This window comes from Crotalus tigris, unplaced genomic scaffold (assembly GCF_016545835.1).
Source record: "Crotalus tigris isolate CLP2741 ecotype Arizona unplaced genomic scaffold, ASM1654583v1 scf7180000017831.1706817, whole genome shotgun sequence".
NCBI lineage: Eukaryota > Metazoa > Chordata > Lepidosauria > Squamata > Viperidae > Crotalus > Crotalus tigris.
Genome location: NW_024096660.1, coordinates 370,275 through 389,560, shown reverse-complemented (window position 1 = coordinate 389,560; position 19,286 = coordinate 370,275). Strand labels below are relative to the sequence as shown.

The window sequence follows — 19,286 nt, the reverse complement described above, 5'->3', positions numbered from 1 at the left end:
AAACTATGGAATTTTAAGTTAAAACATTTACCACAGAGAAAACAGAAATGCTAATTTAAAATGTCTTTACAATACTGATACTACCTCCTCATCTGTATTGTAAAAGACCAAGAAATGTTTTTGCAGCAATGAAGGTTTGTGGCCACCAAAAAATAGTTGTAATGTTATAGCATGAATAATTATTAGTTTGGCAGGAAAATGATCTTATTAGTTAACAGTTTACTTATTTAAAAAATCTGTACAGAATTGCAAGCTTGGCTAAGTTTCATTTAAAACTTGACAAAAAGGCACTGAGTGAACAAGACAGGTAGTCTTTGACTTATTAAGTTACAATGGCATTGAAAAAAGTGGCCGGTCCATGTGACCATTCCCTTATGACTAGTGCAATGTCTCCATGGCCACATGTTCAAAATTTGGGCACTTGGCAACTGGCATGTGTTCATATATGACGGCTGCAGTACCCTGGGGTCATGTGATTGCCATTTATGACCAATTTATGACCAACTGGCTTCCAACAAGCAAAGTCAATGGCTTGAATCACAACTGCATGATTCACTAAATAGCTTCAGTGATTTGCTTAATAACTGTGGCAAAAAAGGTTGTAAAATGAGTGAGATTCATTTAACAACTTCCTTGCTTGACAAGAAAAATTCTGGTTCCATTTATGGGCATAAGTCGAGGACTACCTATAGAGGAATTGAGAACTTGGAACAGGATGCCAGAAGCAGAATTCTTGAAAAATTGTCCTACTAAAGCAAAAAACATTTAGTCCTAGAAATTCCATATATATAGTTCTATATTTAAATGTACAAATGAACAACTATATTATACAGGGACATCTTGACTTACCAGACCTAGATGAAATGATTACATCAATGGTATAAATTATAAGTTATATCACTTGCACAATAGAATTAATAAGTGTGATGAAACAATGCACAAATGAAGTAATTTGTGTCAGTTGCATAATAATATCATTGCAAATAACAAACTCTCCAATTTACAGAACAATTGGGAATAATAAATATTCCCTCCTCCCTACTGGTCTGTTAAATTAAGGTTTCACTGTATTATTTTTCCTAGATTTAATGGGTTACATAGCAGGATGACAACTTTGAAGTAAATATATTTTGCTTGTAATTGTGAAAATCTTCTCCAAAAATCAAGCCACTTTTTAAATACTTCTGAATTCCACAGATAATCATGGACAGTTATACAAACAAAAGATGTGCATGCATAGTGACTGAGATGCAAAACAATACTGAAAGGGTCCCAGTGCCATCACACAAATCACAGAGGGTTCCCTCGTCTTGAATACTGCAGGCAAGGCTGGTCACCACATCTTAAAAAAGACATACAGGAGAAAAAATAGGATGATCCAGAGACGGATGATGAAAATGATAAGAAAGATGAAGAGACTTCTGTGAAAAGAGATTGAAAAGATTAGAGTTGCTTGGTTTAGAGTGTAGACAAAATGAGAGCAGATTTGAAATAGATGCTTATCTCACAACGTGAATTGTACCCAATGAATGCTGCTTCTCCATTTGCAGAAAGGTGACCTGAAATTTTTAAAATCTGTGTCATATTCCTCTAAATCTCAAAAAGGTTTTAGAAAGGTGAGTAGGCAATAACATGGATAAGGAGAAGAAGTAAACATGGACAAAACAGATGAAAGAACAGGCTATTTTGGTCTGGCCTCAGGTGTGATAGAAACTGAGGAGAAAAGGAAAGGTGAACAAGTAGTTTGATCTCTAGGAGCTTCTAGAAGAGCTAATGGCTTATGCAGGCTTAACACCTCAGGCACAAATATACCCAACAACAACACGTGGAAGCTGGATTAAGCATGCATCACATAATTCATGGGTATCAAACTCAATTGCGTCATGTGACATATCGTGACGTATGGCAACATTTTTTGACTTTGCAGAGCTGGGATGGGCGTGGCCTGCGCGTGACGCATCCAGCCCGTGGGCCACCAGATTGACACCTCTGATATAATTCAACAGAGGAATTCACTTTTATAGAATGTGGAAATAGCCAACACTTTAAACAGCAACAAGGATGGGAAAATCATGGAAGATTGGTCTCTCAGGGGCTACTAGTTTCAACTACCCTTTATAATCTCCAGAATCCTGAGCAATGTAATTTAAATACCTGCTAAGAAGCAATGCTGAAGGTGGACTACACTATCTATGTGCCTTCCCAGGTGAACATGACTAGTTTTATTTAGGCTTAACATCCTTAAGCTGTCTCCTAGAACACTGCTCTATTCATCTCTTGGCTTAATATACCTATGTAGAGAAGCATAAAATATATTGAAGCTGAAACATCTCATTCCAGTTTGAAACAAGCTGTTTCCAACCTCAGAGCTAAATTTCTGAGTCAAGGTGCTTCAAACTCAAATTGTTTCAGATTGGAAGAATTTTTTACATGTTTACTCCTGATGACCACTCTTTGCAGTAAAAATCAATTTGATGACACACATGCAATGACATTGCACAAATGTTGTGATTATGTATTTCTATCCTAATACAAAAATCACGGCAATTCTGCAATGATATCATGATGCACATTTCATCATTTGCCTGCTCTGTCATGGATACTCATTGTGCCAAATCTATCAACTCTGCAGAATGAAAATCTGAGTACCTGTGATAGTCACTGTGTACACAGAGTTCCACTGCTAGTTTATGCAAAGGAAGAATGAGTATTCTTCAGTCATCATAGGACTACTTCCTCAATGCTGGGAGTCAGATTGTAGTTGGAACTGCTGGAATAATATTTGGATGGCACACCACCTCCTTCTTTTCCTCCTCACTTCCACAATAAGATCTATTGTTTAGGCATTTAGGCACAAGAACAATATGCTCTAGATATTACTACTTTTTTCTTCTGACACACTACATCAGTGTTTCTCAACCTTGACAACTTTAAGGCATGTGGACTTCAACTCCCAGAATTCCACAGCCAGCAATGGTGGCTGTGGAATTCTGGGAGTTGAAGTCCTCATGCCTTAAACTTGTCAAGGTTGAGAAACACTGCACTACATACACATACTGTGCTTCAATTCTGACTTATTGTGTTGGATGAATGCAAATGCTATGGTGTGTAAACTATACTTTATTGCACAGTGCAGTAGTTCTCAACCTTTTCTTTGCTGTGGACCTCTTTTAAATACCAATTGTGACCACAGACCATGGCCTGAATCCCCAAGACTTAAGATTTAAATCATGGCATTTCTTCAAGCCATCACAGACTCCCTGTGATGACATCATGGTCCCCAAGGATCAGCAGACCACAGGTTGAGAACCATTGGCATAATGTGTTGTGCAAATCCAACCATGATTTGTAACCAAAATTATGGCTTACTGTTATGTGTGAATCCAGCCTCTTTGTCTCTGATAAGTATTATTCCATTACATATAGAAAACTGGACTTCCTCATGTGAATATCCCAAGTGCTATCAATAACACAACCAGCAGAAGGGGCGTTGACTTACCTGAACGCCTTTTCTCAGCACGGAGATGGATAATCCATGCAGTGGGTTGAGACTGTATTCCTGGCCAATCAGATCAGTCAGCCAAAGTTGCCACGCCCTGTCCTGGACCATGATCCTTAGTCTTGACTCGAGCGCAGCCATTGACTGACAGTAAGACGTTTTGGCTCCACTAAATATACCCTATTATCCTAGTCTATAAGGGTGGGTGTGGATTATCCATCTCCGTGCTGAGAAAAGGCGTTCAGGTAAGTCAACGCCCCTTCTCCAGCACTGGAGATGGATAATCCACGCAGTGGGACATACCAAAGCCTATTGTCCCTTGGGTTGGGGAATAGACTGGTCCCGTGTGCAACTTTGGTCTAGAACCTGCTGGAGAACCCTCCTACCGAAGGAGGCCTCTGCAGAGGAGTACTTGTCGATTTTGTAATGACGAATGAATGGAGAGGGCGAGGCCCAAGTGGCTGCCCTGCATACCTCTTCAATAGAAGCCTGCATGGCCCATGCTGCTGAGGTGGCAGCACTCCTTGTGGAATGGGCCGTGATATGCTTGGGGACTTGCAAGGACTCCGCCTGGTATGCCCCAGTGATGCATGCCCTAATCCACCTACCGATGGTAGAGGACGAGACCTTCCGGCCCCTAGTAGCGGGGTGGAAGGATATGAAAAGCGCTTCCGAGCGTCGGAATTCCGCTGTGCGCGAAATGTAATGTCTTAGTGCCCTTCGTACGTCCAAGGTGTGCCATTGTTGCTCCAGGGGATGAGCTGGGTTTGGACAGAAGTCTGGTAGGACTATTTCCTGTGATCTGTGAAAAAGGGAGTTGACCTTTGGAATGAATGAAGGGTCTATTCTTAGGACTACCTTGTCCCTGTGAAAATGGCACAGGTCCTTCCTCATTGAGAGAGAAGCTAACTCGGATATCCGCCGAGCTGACGTGATGGCTACCAAGAATGCTACCTTATGGGTCAGATAGCGAATGTCACATGTTTTGAGTGGTTCGAAGGGCGCTCTGGTAAGAGCTTGTAGTACTCGTGGTAGTTCCCACGATGGATACCTGTGCACGGTTGGCGGTCTGATGTTCGCAGCCCCCTTGAGGAAGGATCGTATTAAGGGATGCTTGCCCAAGGATTCACCGGGGCTGGCAGAAAGTATAGTTGAGAGGGCGGCGATTTGCCTGCGCAGTGTGTTTGGCGAGAGGTCCCTCTCTAGGCCATCTAGTAAAAATTCTAGGATCTTGGGAATTGTGACCCCTTCGAGTAACAATTCCTGTTTAGAGCACCATGATTGGAAGCTTCTCCACGTGGCCTCGTAGATACGGTTCGTGGAGGGGCGCCTTGATGCCTGTATGACCCTAATTACACCCTGTGAGCAAGCCCCCTTGGCTAAAATTGACCGTTCAAGAGCCAGACGGCTAGTTGTAGCCATTGTGGCTCTGGGTGGGAGATCTCCCCCTGCTTGAGGGAGATCCTCTCCGGAGGAATCCGCCATGGATTCGTGCGGGAGAGACTCCTCAAGTCTGCGAACCAAGGTCTCCTTGGCCAATAAGGGGCCACAAGGATTACCTCGGCCCTTTCCCGCAGAATCTTGCGTACTACCGCCGGAAGGAGAGGTAAGGGTGGAAACGCGTACAGGAGCCCTCTTGGCCATGGGCTCCGTAACGCGTCCGTCTGCTCTGCTCCCTTGGATGGGAATTGGGAGAAGAAACGAGTTAGGTGGGCATTGGAAGGAGAGGCAAAAAGGTCCACCTGGGGAAGCCCGAAGCGGTGACAGACCTCCCTGAAGATCCTCGGGTGTAGTTGCCACTCCGAGTGATCTATTGTTGATCTGCTCAACAGATCTGCTTGGATGTTTGCCTCCCCCGATATGTGGTCGGCCTTTATGGAGGCCAGATTTTGTTCCACCCAGGCCCCCAGTAGGAGGGCCTCGGCCGAGAGCGAGCGTGTGTGCTCCCTGACGGTTTATGTGGGCCTTGGCTGTCACGTTGTCCGTCAGGACCAGTACGTGCCTGCCTTTTATGCTGCTGTGAAAATGCCTTAACGCTAGGTGAATAGCCCGCAGCTCGAGCCAGTTTATGTTGTGTCGGAGATCCACCGCTGACCAGCGGCCCTGTGTCCACTTGGTCCCCAAGTGGCCTCCCCAGCTGAATAAGCTCGCATCTGTTGTGACTACTACTCTGTCTGGTTCCCTGAAGGGGGACCCCCTGAGGAGAGCTGGAGATAGCCACCACCTGAGGGAGTGTCGTACTCTCAGAGGTATGCCTACCCTCTTCCGGGATGCACTGATTTGTTGTCTCTGAAACGGGAGCATGAACCACTGCAGTTCTCTTGAGTGCAGCCTTGCCCAAAGAACTATTGCTATGGTCGATATCATCTTCCCTAGCAGCTGGGAGAGGCAGACCAGCGTCACTGACTGACTGCGGCTTACCTGTTTTACGGCTTTCTTTATGCTGCTGAGGCGTTCCTGTGATAGGTACACCTTGCATTCCTTTGTGTCTATGACCGCTCCCAGATGGAGTATTCTCGTAGTTGGGGTTAGATGGCTCTTTGGAAAGTTCACCGAGAAGCCGTGGTCCTGCAGCATTTTTATCACTAACTTTAGGTCCGCCCGAGACTGCTGGGCGGACGATGACTGGATTAGAATATCGTCCAGGTAGCACTGGACTCTGACTGGTACGTTTCTTAGTTGTGCTGCCAGAACCGCCAGAATCTTGGTGAACACCCTGGGCGCTGATGACAGGCCGAATGGAAGTGCCCTGTATTGAAAATGGTGCCCCCTGTAGGCAAACCGTAGAAAGTGGCGGTGAGCCAGAGAGATAGGGATGTGCAAGTATGCCTCCGTGAGGTCGATCGATGCCAGAAAATCCCCTTTCCTTACGCTTCCAAGGATGGAGCGTAGTGTCTGCATTTTGAATTTGCGGTATTTTATGTAGAAATTTAGCCTTTTCAAATCCAAAACGGCTCTCCAACCCCCCGAGGGTTTTGGGACCACGAAGAGGATAGAATAAAACCCCTGGTCTCTCTGGTTCATAGGCACCGGCTCTACGGCCCGTATGTTTAGAAGGTGCTGAACGGCCTCGTTCATGAGCCTTCTCTTTGTTGGGTTTGTGGGACAGGGGCACGGGCGGAAGCGGTTCGGGGGCTTTGAGAGAAATTCTAGAGATAGACCATGACGTATGGTGTTCCTGACCCATACGTCCGTGGTGGTCTCTTCCCACTGGGGAGCAAACCCTGCTAGTCTGCCCCCTATGGGAAGGTCTGGGTGGGAGTCATCTGGTACGGCGGAAGGGGCGGTTGTTCCCCCGAAAGGGCCGTCTTCCCTGCGTTTGCCTATGTCTTGTGTTCTGTCTGTCCCCCTGTCTTTCCCTATCCTGTCTAGCTTGGAAGGGTTGGGAATTTTGAAAGTAGTTGACCCTGGCTTCCGTACGAAAGGATTGTTTCCTTCCCCAGGAGCCGGGTCTCTTGTCCTGCCTTTTAAGCATGTGTTTAAGGACCTTGCGCTTGTCCTTGTTCTCTGTCAGGTATGGCGTTAGTGCCTCACCAAACAGCTTTGCCCCTTGGTACGGAGCCGAAGCCAATTTCCACTTGGATTTGGTATCCGCCTGCCAGTTCTTTAGCCAGAGGATGCGCCTGCTCGTGTTGTTTGCCGCCATTGCCTTGGCTGAAAACTTGGTCGCTAAAAGTGTTGCGTCCGACGCATATTCCGTGGCCGCTACCATTTTGCTGAGTTCCTGGTGAGTGCGTATATCCTCCATGGGAACCCGGCCCTGTAACTCACGGAGCCAACAAAGTGTGGCTCTGGTGAAAAAGGACGCGGAGGTAGACGCCCTGGTAGCCCAAGCTATTGCCTGGTGCGTTCTCCTGTAGTTGGACTCACTCTTTCGGTCCTCGGCTTTAAGAGCCTCAGCAAAATCTCCTGATATGGCCATGTCCGATATCAGGGGACCTATGGGTTCGTCCACCACCGGCACCTCCAATGTTCCCTCTAGCTCCCTTGCTACGTTAAATAGCTTCCTCTCCGCATTGCTAGGAAGCGGTAGGGAGGTTGGCGCTGCCCACTGTTTCCTTATTGTGTTTAGGAACATGGTCGGGCATGGTATGCGGTGTTGAGTGGTTACCTTTTCGGCGAACGTCGGCTCAGCCTCCGTGTCAACTGTGACAGGCTCCGCTGGTGTCCCATGCCCCAGATGGGCTGTGGCCTCAGCCTTGCGCAGAATAGTAACAAAAAGAGAAGGGTTAAACAGGCCGCTGAAGGACGGCCCTTGAGGTGAGGTGTCCTCCTCCTCCTCAGACATTTGAATCCCTTGTGACGTACCTGGCTGGTCCAGGTAAGCTTCCTCAGAGACCGACGAGTCTGAGATGGAGGAGAGGTCCTGATGGTCCTCCGTTTCCTCCCGATGCCTCGTTCTAAGTCCTAGAGGCTTGGCTTTTGAAGTTTGAGCCCTGGCCTCAAATGCACGGTCCACTGCCTGTGCTATTAGGGTAGCTAGCAGATCCCCCGTCAATGCAGGAGGAGTGACCATTGCCTGCGACCCTGCAGGTGCTGTGGTTAGCATGGTCCTCGGGGTTTCCTGTAACCTCCGTGGGGAGGGGGATCGGGAGAGCGATGAGAATTCGCCTATCCCACCCTCTGTTTGGGACTGTGATGAGTTCCCTAATGACCAAATGGCCCGTGGGGATGAAGGGAGACCCAGCGGTAGATCAGGACCTATTCCCCCATTCTGCCTATTTTCAATTCTGGCCCTTTTCTGGGCTCTGTCGAACTCTTTTTCTAGGGCTTGGTGTCTTCTGATTGCCTGTTTGTCAGCCTTCTTTGATGACTTCCTTGCAGCCTTTCTAGGGGCTGCAGAGGATTCCGAATCCTCTGAAGCAGGTGCTCCAGAGGATGAAGGCGGGGCTCCAGTGGAGGGAATGATTGCTTCCTCCATTCTCCACTAACGCTGGGCCGCGATAGGGGGGACCCAGGTAGTAGGAGAGCTCCAACTTTGAGTAAGGACAGGCGCACTACTGGGGGCGTCTGGAACTCAGGAGCAGACTCTGCAAAATTGTCAGAGTTAGTCACTGTGCACGGATAAGAACAGGCACGCTAATGGGAATGCCTGGAACCCGGCTTGACTATGGTGGGTAAGGACAGGCACGCGACTGGGGATGCCTGGAACCCACCACTAAATCCAGAAGCGTACGGGCCACTAATGGGGGACCCGAAGTCTGGAAGGAGCCAAAGGCAACTAAACACAGTTAGTTATGAAAGGTTCTTATTTACTTTAGGTAGAAGACACCAAGTCCTGGAACCAGTAGCTATGTGTCTGATTTGAATGTCTCTGAATGAATAATAGATGCTTTAGTACCCCAGTACTGCTTGCCTATTAATTCACTCCAGCGGCTGAACCTAGCTTTCTCAGGGAGTCCTTAAATCCCCTGTTTGGACAAAAAATATGGCCGCCGCTGCCAGGAGACTACTGCGCATGTGTTAACAAGGCTGCCTGTGCCACGTGCGGTTGTAACAAAGAGCTGCGCGTGCTTCCAGCTGTGCAGACAATGGCGCCTCGTTTAAAAAATCCTGAGCAGCCTGGAGTGAAAAAGACTGCTCCTTCGCACGCCAGCTGTTTCCCTTAATCAATCTCCCTCCCAGCATGCGTCCCCTTTGTCCTCCGCTTCCCTCGCTAATTGCTTGCCTTTCTGTCTTTTTTTGTTTTGTTTGTTTTAAACGCGAGGGGTTGCCCGAGCCCCCCCCCCGTTTGTTTAAGGCGGCTACCGGCTGCTGGAAGGTGGCTGAGGTTTGGGTTAGGGAGGGGAGTTAGGGATTTCCCCCTTTTAAGCGGGGGTGGATTCCCCTGTAGGAATCTGACTTCCTGAGTCTTACAATTTAGCAAGGAAATTTTTGAGTAATCAATTAAATTGAATTAAATTATCTCTAATTAACTTTTAAACTAAGCAATTTCAGCTACTAGAAAAAATCCCCCCCAATGGAAAGGAACTATACCTGCCCAGGAGCCAAAGTTGTAGGTCTGTCTGTATGGCCAGATCAGTCAAGACTAAGGATCATGGTCCAGGACGGGGCGTGGCAACTTTGGCTGACTGATCTGATTGGCCAGGAATACAGTCTCAACCCACTGCGTGGATTATCCATCTCCAGTGCTGGAGAATTACTACAGTGTTTCCAACACTTTTCCATGGAATTCTAATGTATTTTTTCCACAAAAGTTGCTACAAGCTTTACAAGCTTCATGAATACCATTATGCAACATATAATGGACAACCAATATGAGAGGGGATCTATAGGAAAGACTCACCTAATTATTTGAAATTTGTAAAAGGAGCCTGTCTGAGATGAATGATGGGAAATCCATAATTATAGCTTTTCCTTCTGAAACTACTTGGTACAATACTAGTATGTTTTTATTGCAAAGGAAACAAAGCTAGTAACATTTTTCCTATCATACTTTGGGATTTGTGATCCTCCTCCTTTGTCTACTCACAATCTAGAACAGGGATCCTTAAACTTTTTAAACAGGGGCCAGTTCATTGTCCCTCAGACTGTTGGGGGGACGGACTATAGTTTGAAAAAAAATTAATGATTATAGAACAATGTAAAATCAAGTACAAAAGAAAAAATGAAACAAGAAAAATGAATTGGTTAATTATTTGAATGAGTTTTTAAGTGAAGAAAATGTACATTTCCAATGAATCCCACATGTTTTGTTTGGGAATGCAATTGCTGGTTTTTCCACAAATAGTTTTTGAGTTGTGGGAAGATGGCAGAAGTTTTCCTTCCTCACTTGTTTAATGAGTATGTCCAATTTTACTTTAAATGCTTTCACATGTGAATGCATATCACAGATGAGCTTCCCCTTTCCTTGAAGATGCACTTTGAAACTGTTGAGTAGCTCTGTTACATCTGTCAAAAAGGCAAGGTGCTATTTCCATTCAGCATTTCTTGCAGATGTCCCATGACCCAAACTAGGTAACATCAGCAATGTCAGAAGAGAGGGGGTTTGTGGAATGGAGGAGGAGAGGAGGAGAAAGAGGGCGGCTGTGGAGACCTTGGTGCTCTCTGAGCTTGGTGACTTTTTTGCAGACGTCTCATGATCCAAACTAGGTGACATCATCAGTTCACTTATTATCCCACTTTGGGTCCTGAAAAGTCTGCAAGAAAACCACCATCCTCAGGACCCTTCATTTTAACCTGAGCCAGAAATATTCTCCTTGATTGGCATTCCAGACCTTTCATCGCCTCAGCTCCACACAATCCTCGCAATCACGAAATAATCTTCCAGGAGCAAATTCTCCTTTTTTCTCACTCACCCCGGCCGCCCCTCACAAATAGCTCGCCCTTTACCCGCTCTCCTCAGAACCAAAACCAGCACCCCACTCCAGCAGTCCCGCTCTGACCCTCACGAGGATCAAGCCCACTCGGAGCTGTCAACCTCGCTGCCAGCGGTGGGGATGGGTCCCTTTGCGATGGCGGGGGTGATGTTGAGGGCCAGTGGCACCAGTTTCTTCTTGGTAAGGCGGCGGCGGTAGCAGTGGTGGAGGCTGGGGCTCACATTCTGTAGTGTAGCGAGAGACCCACCTCAGAAGAAGCAGCAGCAGCATTGTCATCGCCCGGCTTGGGTGCCTTAAGCGAGGCCGAGGCTGCGAAGCCTAAACCTCTCAGTCCGGCCCTGAGGTAAAAACGTGAAGAGGTGAGAGGAGGAGAAGAAGGAGGTGTGGCCGAAGCACGAGCGTGCACTTGGGTGCAAGAGGGAGAAACTGGGAAAAAACATCTCCTCCCACCAACTCGCCATCCTGCCATTGGCTGGGGCTCTCGCTGCCATACCACCCACCCTCTCCTCACCATTGGACGGCTTGCCCGGTAGGTTGAGACGGGCCGGATAAAAAGACAGGGTGGGCTGCATGCAGCCTGTAGTTTGAGGACTCCTGATCTAGAACAACAGTTATCTGTTAAGGAAAGGCAGATAATCTTCTGCATTGCTAAGGAAGAGCAGCTGGGTCATGGTAGGAAGTATCATTAGAAAGCCAAGGATTAGAAGCTTCAGAAGATCTTTATAATCCAGGTAGTATTCTATCCAACTGGCTCATAAAGAAGCCAATGTGCTTAAGCCTTTCCAGATTTTTCCAAGAGAAAATCACATTCAGAAACCGACCTTATGATCTTCTCTACATGAAATCTGAGCCATTCCACTGAATTAAGGCTTCTTCTGCCACCCTTATGATCCAAATGTATCTGGATGGGATTTTCAGGCAAGCAGTTGGAGGCCGCCTTTATTAATTTATTTTAAAATGCTGCCTGCTTTATCAGATAGTCCTCTTTAGTACCTCTCTTTCATTATCATTCCTGTTGAAGTATGCAGAAATTAAGCGGCTTTTCCTCTATCACTAAAGATGTCAATGAATTTCACTTAGTCCACACTGACCTAATTCATATTTCTGAGATTGGAATGCAGTTAGTTTTCTAACCGCACACTTCCAAGTGTGGTTATTCAAGTAAAATGTTGCATTTTTTTTTAAAAAAAACCCCAAATTTTATGAATATGTAAATTTATAAATTTGCATACTAGTTGCACATATTGAGGAAAAGAGAATATTGTAGAAAATAAGTTCTTGAAATGTCTTTTTAAAAACACAAACTGTTACAGAAGACATTATGATTGAACACAAAAATAGTGACATGCATACAAAATGGGGGATTGAGATTCATCTACAGCTTGAATTGATGTTTTCTGTTTCCCAGTTCTATATTCTTTGTAGTACACCAACGGGTACTGCTGATGAAAGTCTGATTACGAGACATTGTGCTGATGATTCAGGGATATAAATAGCCTAACATCACAGTAGACGCAAAGGGATTGCTTGATAAATAAACTGAAGTTCAGTGAAAAAAGGAAACAAGCTTCTTCATAGGACCCTTAATGCACATGTAAACATGTGCCTAGAATCCAGAAGGAATGGTGCCGCAATTGTCACTGAAAAGATGGTGTGTGTTTGGTCTTCACATTTTGACTGTCTTGAAAGTTAACAGTCTGTTATGCTACAAAAAGGGAAGGAAGCTACAGTTGCAACTGAATATATACATTCGTTGGTATTTGGATAGAAAACATTCATTATACCTTAAATACCCTGCTATGAATTCAGTGCTACAGATTTCTTTCTGGATGAGAATAAATTAAAAAAGAACTTTACTTGTACTTCTACGTTAATTTTTTAATTTTACTCTCTTGTTCCCCCTCCTCCATGTGTTTATTATATTTGCCTTTTCTAATTTGCCAGGAACCGCACACACGATAGCTAAGATGATAGGGATCTAGGGATCATGACCCATAATACGTACTTAGTCAAATTTAGGAAATAGAACAATAAATCTTGCTATACCTCAGCAGGCGTTGTCTGGCCTCAGAATCTAAACTAAGAAAGGCCTGCTGAATACTAATATTAGGCTGGGGATTAAAAAAAAAAAAACTTCCCAGAAGAAGGCAACAGTAAACTACTTTGGTACTGCAGTTAAGGAAACTGCATATCTAGGTCCATCAAGATCTGACTTAGTCTCATCTGATTTGTACACAAAACCAACTCTCAGACTTGGCCAAGTTACAATCATTTTTCAAAGCAACAAGCCAACAAAACAACTTAGAAAAATCTACAGACACTTTCCAGGACAAGAAAAAAAAAAGTGGGGAGGGGAAATAGGAAAGACCTGGGACCACTATTTGTATTTATAACAGAGAAAACACAATTAGTTTCATCTTCTTCAAATATTAGGGCAATTGTACTACTATACTATTACTAAAACCGATCAAGAAATGTACTTTGTATAATACATCTAATACAATACTTTGAGAAGGGGGGAGGTCTTGAACTCTATATAGAACTGCTTAAATGTATTGAATGAACACTGAGTAAAAAAAGAGATAGTACCGAAGTTCTAAAGACTAGGTCATCCATTATCCTCAAATGTCCTTACATATATGGATAGTTCAAAGCTGGCCACTAGCCAACTGAAGTGCTGCAGCAGCCAATGCCACGCCTGAACTGAGCATGCATGCTTTTCATCCTGAACATCTGTATCTACGTCTCCCTTCAGAGATTCTTCTTTGATGATTTAAATCCTCACAGGGAAAAAAAACCCAGTAACGCGCATGCCCCAATGTTTAATGTTTTCAATTTCTATTAACGGCACAGTTTATTCTTGTACTTTAATATTTTATGCCTGGAGGTTTGGTGCTGAAATTCCAACTAATGCAAAGGAAAAAAGAGATCCACTTACTCATCTAACTCCTCTTCATCTGTTCTTGATGTGTCAGCATAAAGATATTTGCTCATATCCACAGGTCGGATATTTTTCCTTTTGCTAGGTTGAGGAGGAGAGTCTTTGACAGGTAACAGGACCTCAGGTTCAAGGTCTGGCTCATCAAAAGGGTTCACATACTCTACACTCTTTTCCTTAAAGGGGTTATATTCATCGCTGTCATCACAGTAGTGCTCTTGTTTGGATAATGAAGTCATCTTAATATCTGGTTCTACAGAGAGCACAATCAAGAGGTTGTGTCTTAATGGAGAAGGAACTCTTCAATTCCTTCAGAACTCTAGTAGAATACAAAACAGTTCCCATCCCAAATTAATATTAATAAAATAAGAGGAGTACCTTTAAAGTGTGTTGTAAATCATACAAACCAAAGGGGAAAAAAATAGCCAGACAATTCTTTGATGACTAGGCATGTTAAAAAAAAAACAACTCAGAAATTTTATCAGTATTGAGAGAATCCTGATTTCCACAGGATCACCCATGCAATCCATAATAGTCATAATAACTGCTCAGGCCTAATCTGAAACAGTTACAGGTTCTACTAAAAACAACTTTTCCAAAAGGCAGATTGCCATATTCCCATTTCCATCTTTTGTGCATGCATTTTAAACAATAAATAAATGAAATAGGGAAAAGGGTTTTGTTTGACTTTTGCTTCTAGTATGGTACAAAAATGCTAGCTTAACATTGTTATTCAGTACTGCCAGAGCAAAGAATCAGTCATATACAAAAAGGAAATTGTCTTTGTTACAAATAATTCGTCTTTATTTTTTGTTCAACTGTTGAAAGTGAAATAATTCAAGTAGAAGTCCTGGCCAACTGTGATCCATTAAACCAAAAACAGATTAGTCGTATATTATAATTTTGTTATGTATCTGCTTCATAACCTCCCTTATTTTTTGCTCTCCCAAATAGAAAAAATGCAACATACTGCTCCGGCCAGGGGACTCAGAAATCATTCAGATTTGATATATGTTCTGAAACAATTAACTAAAGAAATGTACCGATAATCTACTTCAAAAACCGGCTTAGGATCATACAAATTCAATTCACATACAATCCATTCATTTCATCTTTATATTTAATCTGCCTCTTTGGCCACATATCCAGTCCTGCCCCTGAGTTGCCGGGCATATGAAATTCAAGTACATTCAGTAACAGAGATAGATTCTAAAACATCAATTTAAAATAGAACCAATTCTAGAGGCATATTTCAGAATATCAAGCTCCATTAATAAAGAATATATGGAATTCTACAGATGAAATCTTGATACTCAATTCATAATATTTATGACAAGTACGGCTTAAAGGAAGAACACAAGAATCATTTATACAAAAATGAAATAATCAATTGATTAATTATAGAAGTCTAAGTGCTAGACATGCAATAGTTATTATTTCAAAAAGCATCTGAAAGAAAAGAGAACCTCCAGATTAAACAAATCATCAAAGACATAAACTGAATACCGAAAAGTGATGCAATTTTTTTAAACAAAACAAAATACGAAAACAAAAAAAGAATGGGAGGCAGCAAAGAGAAGGGTGTTCAAAAAGAAACTGCATATTTAAACAACCAACCTCTTGTAACATTTAGCACTTATATTGTTCTTTTAATCTTCAAAATTCTTTACAAACATTAACTAATTAATCTAAATCCTTCTGTCAAATGTACATACAGCAGAACACTGGGATGTATTACTAATCCAAGACACATCTAAAAGGGAAACACTGCTGCTGTTTAGAGTAGTTAAGCCTCCCTTAAGTACTACAGAGTAACAAAGTTAGCTTAGAAACATTAGTTCGAAGAACCTTCCCTAACCGTCAGCCTCACAGTTTAGGAGCCAGTAAGTTTAATAACACACAGCACTTCAGACGATCCTCTCCAGCCATTGTAACTCATGCAGATACCAGTAACTCTATCTACTGTCAGAAACATCCAATGTCCAGAAAAAAAAAAACAATAAACACAGATGAGGATGTTCCATGGTAGAATAAGACTTGCTCGAGGGACTCCGTGTATGCATGCCATCTTTTCGTGAAGAGCAGTTCTTCTGGTGCAGGTTTCTAATCTAGTTGCTTTACTGTGAATGTATATTTGTATAGGTAAACTATATAATTGTTCATATATTTATGAATCTTGTTTACTAAAGTGCAACTTTTAGTACACACGTAAATAGAGTTAAATCAAACACTAAATAACTTTTGTTGTTGTTAATTGCGAAGTCGTGTCCGACCCATCGCGACCCCATGGACAACGTTCCTCCAGGTCTTCCTGTCCTCTACCATCTTCTGGAGTCCATTTAAGTTCACACCTACTGCTTCAGTGACTCCATCCAGCCATCTCATTCTCTGTCGTCCCCTTCTTCTATTGCCCTCAATCTTTCCCAGCATTAGGCCCTTCTCCAGTGAGTCCTTCCTTCTCATTAGGTGGCCAAAGTATTTGAGTTTCAACTTCAGGATCTGGCCTTCTAAAGAGCAGTCGGGGTTGATCTCTTCTAGGACTGACCGGTTTGAACGCCTTGCAGTCCAAGGGACTCGCAGGAGTCTTCTCCAGCACCATAGTTCAAAGGCCTCAATTCTTTGGCGCTCAGCCTTTCTTATGGTCCAACTTTCACAGCCATACATTGCAACTGGGAAAACCATGGCCTGGACTATACGCACTTTTGTTGGCAGGGTGATGTCTCTGCTTTTTAGTATGCTGTCTAGATTTGCCATAGCTTTCCTCCCCAGGAGCAAGCGTCTTTTAATTTCTTGGCTGCAGTCCCCATCTGAGGTGATCTTGGAGCCCAGAAAAATAAAATCTGTCACTACCTCCATTTCTTCCCCATCTATTTGCCAGGAATTGAGAGGGCCGGATGCCATGATTTTGGTTTTCTTAATGTTGAGTTTCAAGCCAACTTTTGCACTCTCCTTCTTCACCCGCATCAAGAGGCTCTTTAGTTCCTCTTCACTTTCTGCCATTAGAGTGGTATCATCTGCACATCTTAGGTTGTTGATATTTCTCCGGGCAATCTTAATTCCAACTTTTGATTCATCTAGCCCTGCCTTTCTCATGATGTGCTCTGCATATAAGTTAAATAGGCAGGACGACAGTATACAGCCTTGCCGGACTCCTTTTCCAATTTTGAACCAATCAGTGGTTCCGTGTCTAGTTCTCGCTGTTGCTACTTCTTTACAGTACTGATTATTATTCCCAGGACTTAAAATATTATATAAGGTTTTATTAAATTGTCCAGGCATGTCTAGGAGAAGAAGAATGATTTGGTCAAGCAGTGACCTAAAAGGCTACTTCAGATTGAAGAATTCCATCATTAAGCTATACTTTAAGCAAGCAATGGTTGAATATTTAAGTTGAAAATTATCAGCACATAAGTAACATCAAAGAAACTTTTAGAAAATGAGAAGTAGGAAGTACACATAGTTTGTGGTCTTGCCACAAAGTATAGCACAATCCAAAGATTGTACATGGCAGAATTAAATACCTTCGATATCAGTGTCTCCAAAAGGATTCAGCTCTGATCTATCAGAATCTACAAAGGGATTTGATCTTGAATTTGCGAAATCTTGCTCCTCTTCATCCAGGAAACTAAGCTTGTTGATAAGTTCTAAGAAACCAAACAAAATATCTTTCAGTACACATTTTATACTTTCATTTAGGATTAAACATAGAATGTTTAAACAATCACTTTCCAAATACTTAAGTACTACATATCCCTTTTAACAGTGAATCATGACACGGTTTCTACTGCTAACTAAACTGTTATATTCATAGTACACCAAAGTTTCCAGCTTAGTAACATGAACAGATGCAAGTGCAAATTTATTACATGACTGTTAACTGACCTAGAAGGCTCTAGCAATAGTTTTCGGAAAGAAAAAAATGCCATTTTTTAAATTAACCTAAACTAACTTAAAGAAAATCAATATATAAAGGTAGTAATGTTTCCATTACTAAGCTGGAAGGCCCACATGCAGCATACACATTATCTCAGAAAAAGAATGCAACACCTCCAAAAACAAATGATGGCAGTTCTGAGCTAGGTTTAGTAAATGGAAGGTCTGACTATAATTGCAATCTTTTCTGATCAATGACCATGCTGCAGGGACTGATGGGAATATAAATCCAACAATATCTGAGGGCCATAGTTTCCTCACCTTGGCCGATGAACGCACCATATGTTGTTGCGTACACTTGACTGAACTACAATAGACTTTAATGGACACCAAGCACGAAGCTACAACCAACATTTGAATATGAACAGATACTAAGGAGGTCACAGTAAAATGCAGACATGCCAGAAACAGAAAAGGAGGAAAGCTCATAGACCTTCAGAAGAACTGGCTGATTTAGTGGACAGCATATTTGTATGCTTTATGTAGTCATCTTGATCTTCATCTAAGCTGCTCAGAGCATTCAACTGGTTTACAATTTCTGTAAACAGAAGCCAGTCAAGACAACTGTGAGGTAAGGTCATTTAATGGAAAAAGGAATACAATACATGCTGTTATTAGGAAAAAGAGAAAAGGAAAAGAAAGACAAATATTAATTTAGGAATACATTCAGGACTGAACAATCACAATATCACTCAATATATCTCTATACTTTATGAGGACTTTTCCATATTCTAGAGTGTGGAAACCTCAGTGAACATGAAATATATTTTAATTAACAGAATTATCCTGTACATATTCTGCACTAAAATAAGGACCAACTAATAATAATTAAAGTACTGAAATATAATATTTTAATTAAGGTAGCACAGACACACAATTAATGTCGCCAAATAAATCTTAGCCAGATTGCCCTGCCATTCAGAACTGGAAGGGGAACAAATGGTCAGGGCTGTCTCCTAAGTTTTAGTTAATCTATACCCTGCACTTCTAACCTTTTTGGGACAACTTACAGCTAATAGATCCAATGTGATAAGAACTATAACCTGAACTGGACATATTGATAGTATGTAGTATCTGATTGACACACTCCATCTGATCTACATGGTAAGTTGTTCAAGTGTGCAATCAAGGAAGTGACTGGAGGAAAGGAGAAGAGGAACCATCAATTTGATTTAATTGCTACAGGTTTTTCACAGAAGGAATGTGGAACCTTCTTTTCCCAGAATGCAGTATAGCAATGCCATAAAGTGACTTCAAGGGCTGAATCTCCAAGCTGCATTAACATGAATATCATATATATAATTGCTACCAAGAGAGATGACAAGGATGAAAGGTAAGGAACCCTGTATGCATTTGTTTAATGTTCATAAATTGTTTTTTTAGATATAAGCTGAGCATTTGGTAGTAATTTGGAAAACAGAGATTGACAGAGACTGAGATTGACAAAGGCTCTGGTAAAGAATAAAGGAAGGCCTGCATGGAAAACTGCAAGATGGAGCAATGCTAGGAACATGAATTCAAGGAGACGTAACAGAATTGCATCAATCCTTTGTGGAACAAACAAGAAAATCTAATCAAGACCACCTCATTTATCAGG

The 19,286-nt window shown here is 42.8% G+C and overlaps 1 protein-coding gene across 8 annotated transcripts in view; it reads right to left on the bottom strand.

Moving 5' to 3' along the window:
* The window catches only part of EHBP1 (EH domain binding protein 1), a 305,392-nt gene that overhangs the window by 165,382 nt on the left and 120,724 nt on the right, over nucleotides 1-19,286 (bottom strand). For 6 of the 8 annotated variants that reach the window (XM_039342992.1, XM_039342996.1, XM_039342991.1 and 3 more), the window contains 3 exons: nucleotides 18,123-18,227; nucleotides 17,278-17,400; nucleotides 13,757-14,009 (listed from right to left, as the gene is read on the bottom strand). In XM_039342992.1, coding sequence (XP_039198926.1) covers nucleotides 13,757-14,009; nucleotides 17,278-17,400; nucleotides 18,123-18,227 — 481 coding nt within the window. The remainder of the gene's footprint in view (nucleotides 1-13,756; nucleotides 14,010-17,277; nucleotides 17,401-18,122; nucleotides 18,228-19,286) is intronic. The other 2 variants (XM_039342993.1, XM_039342995.1) reach the window with 1 other exon arrangement.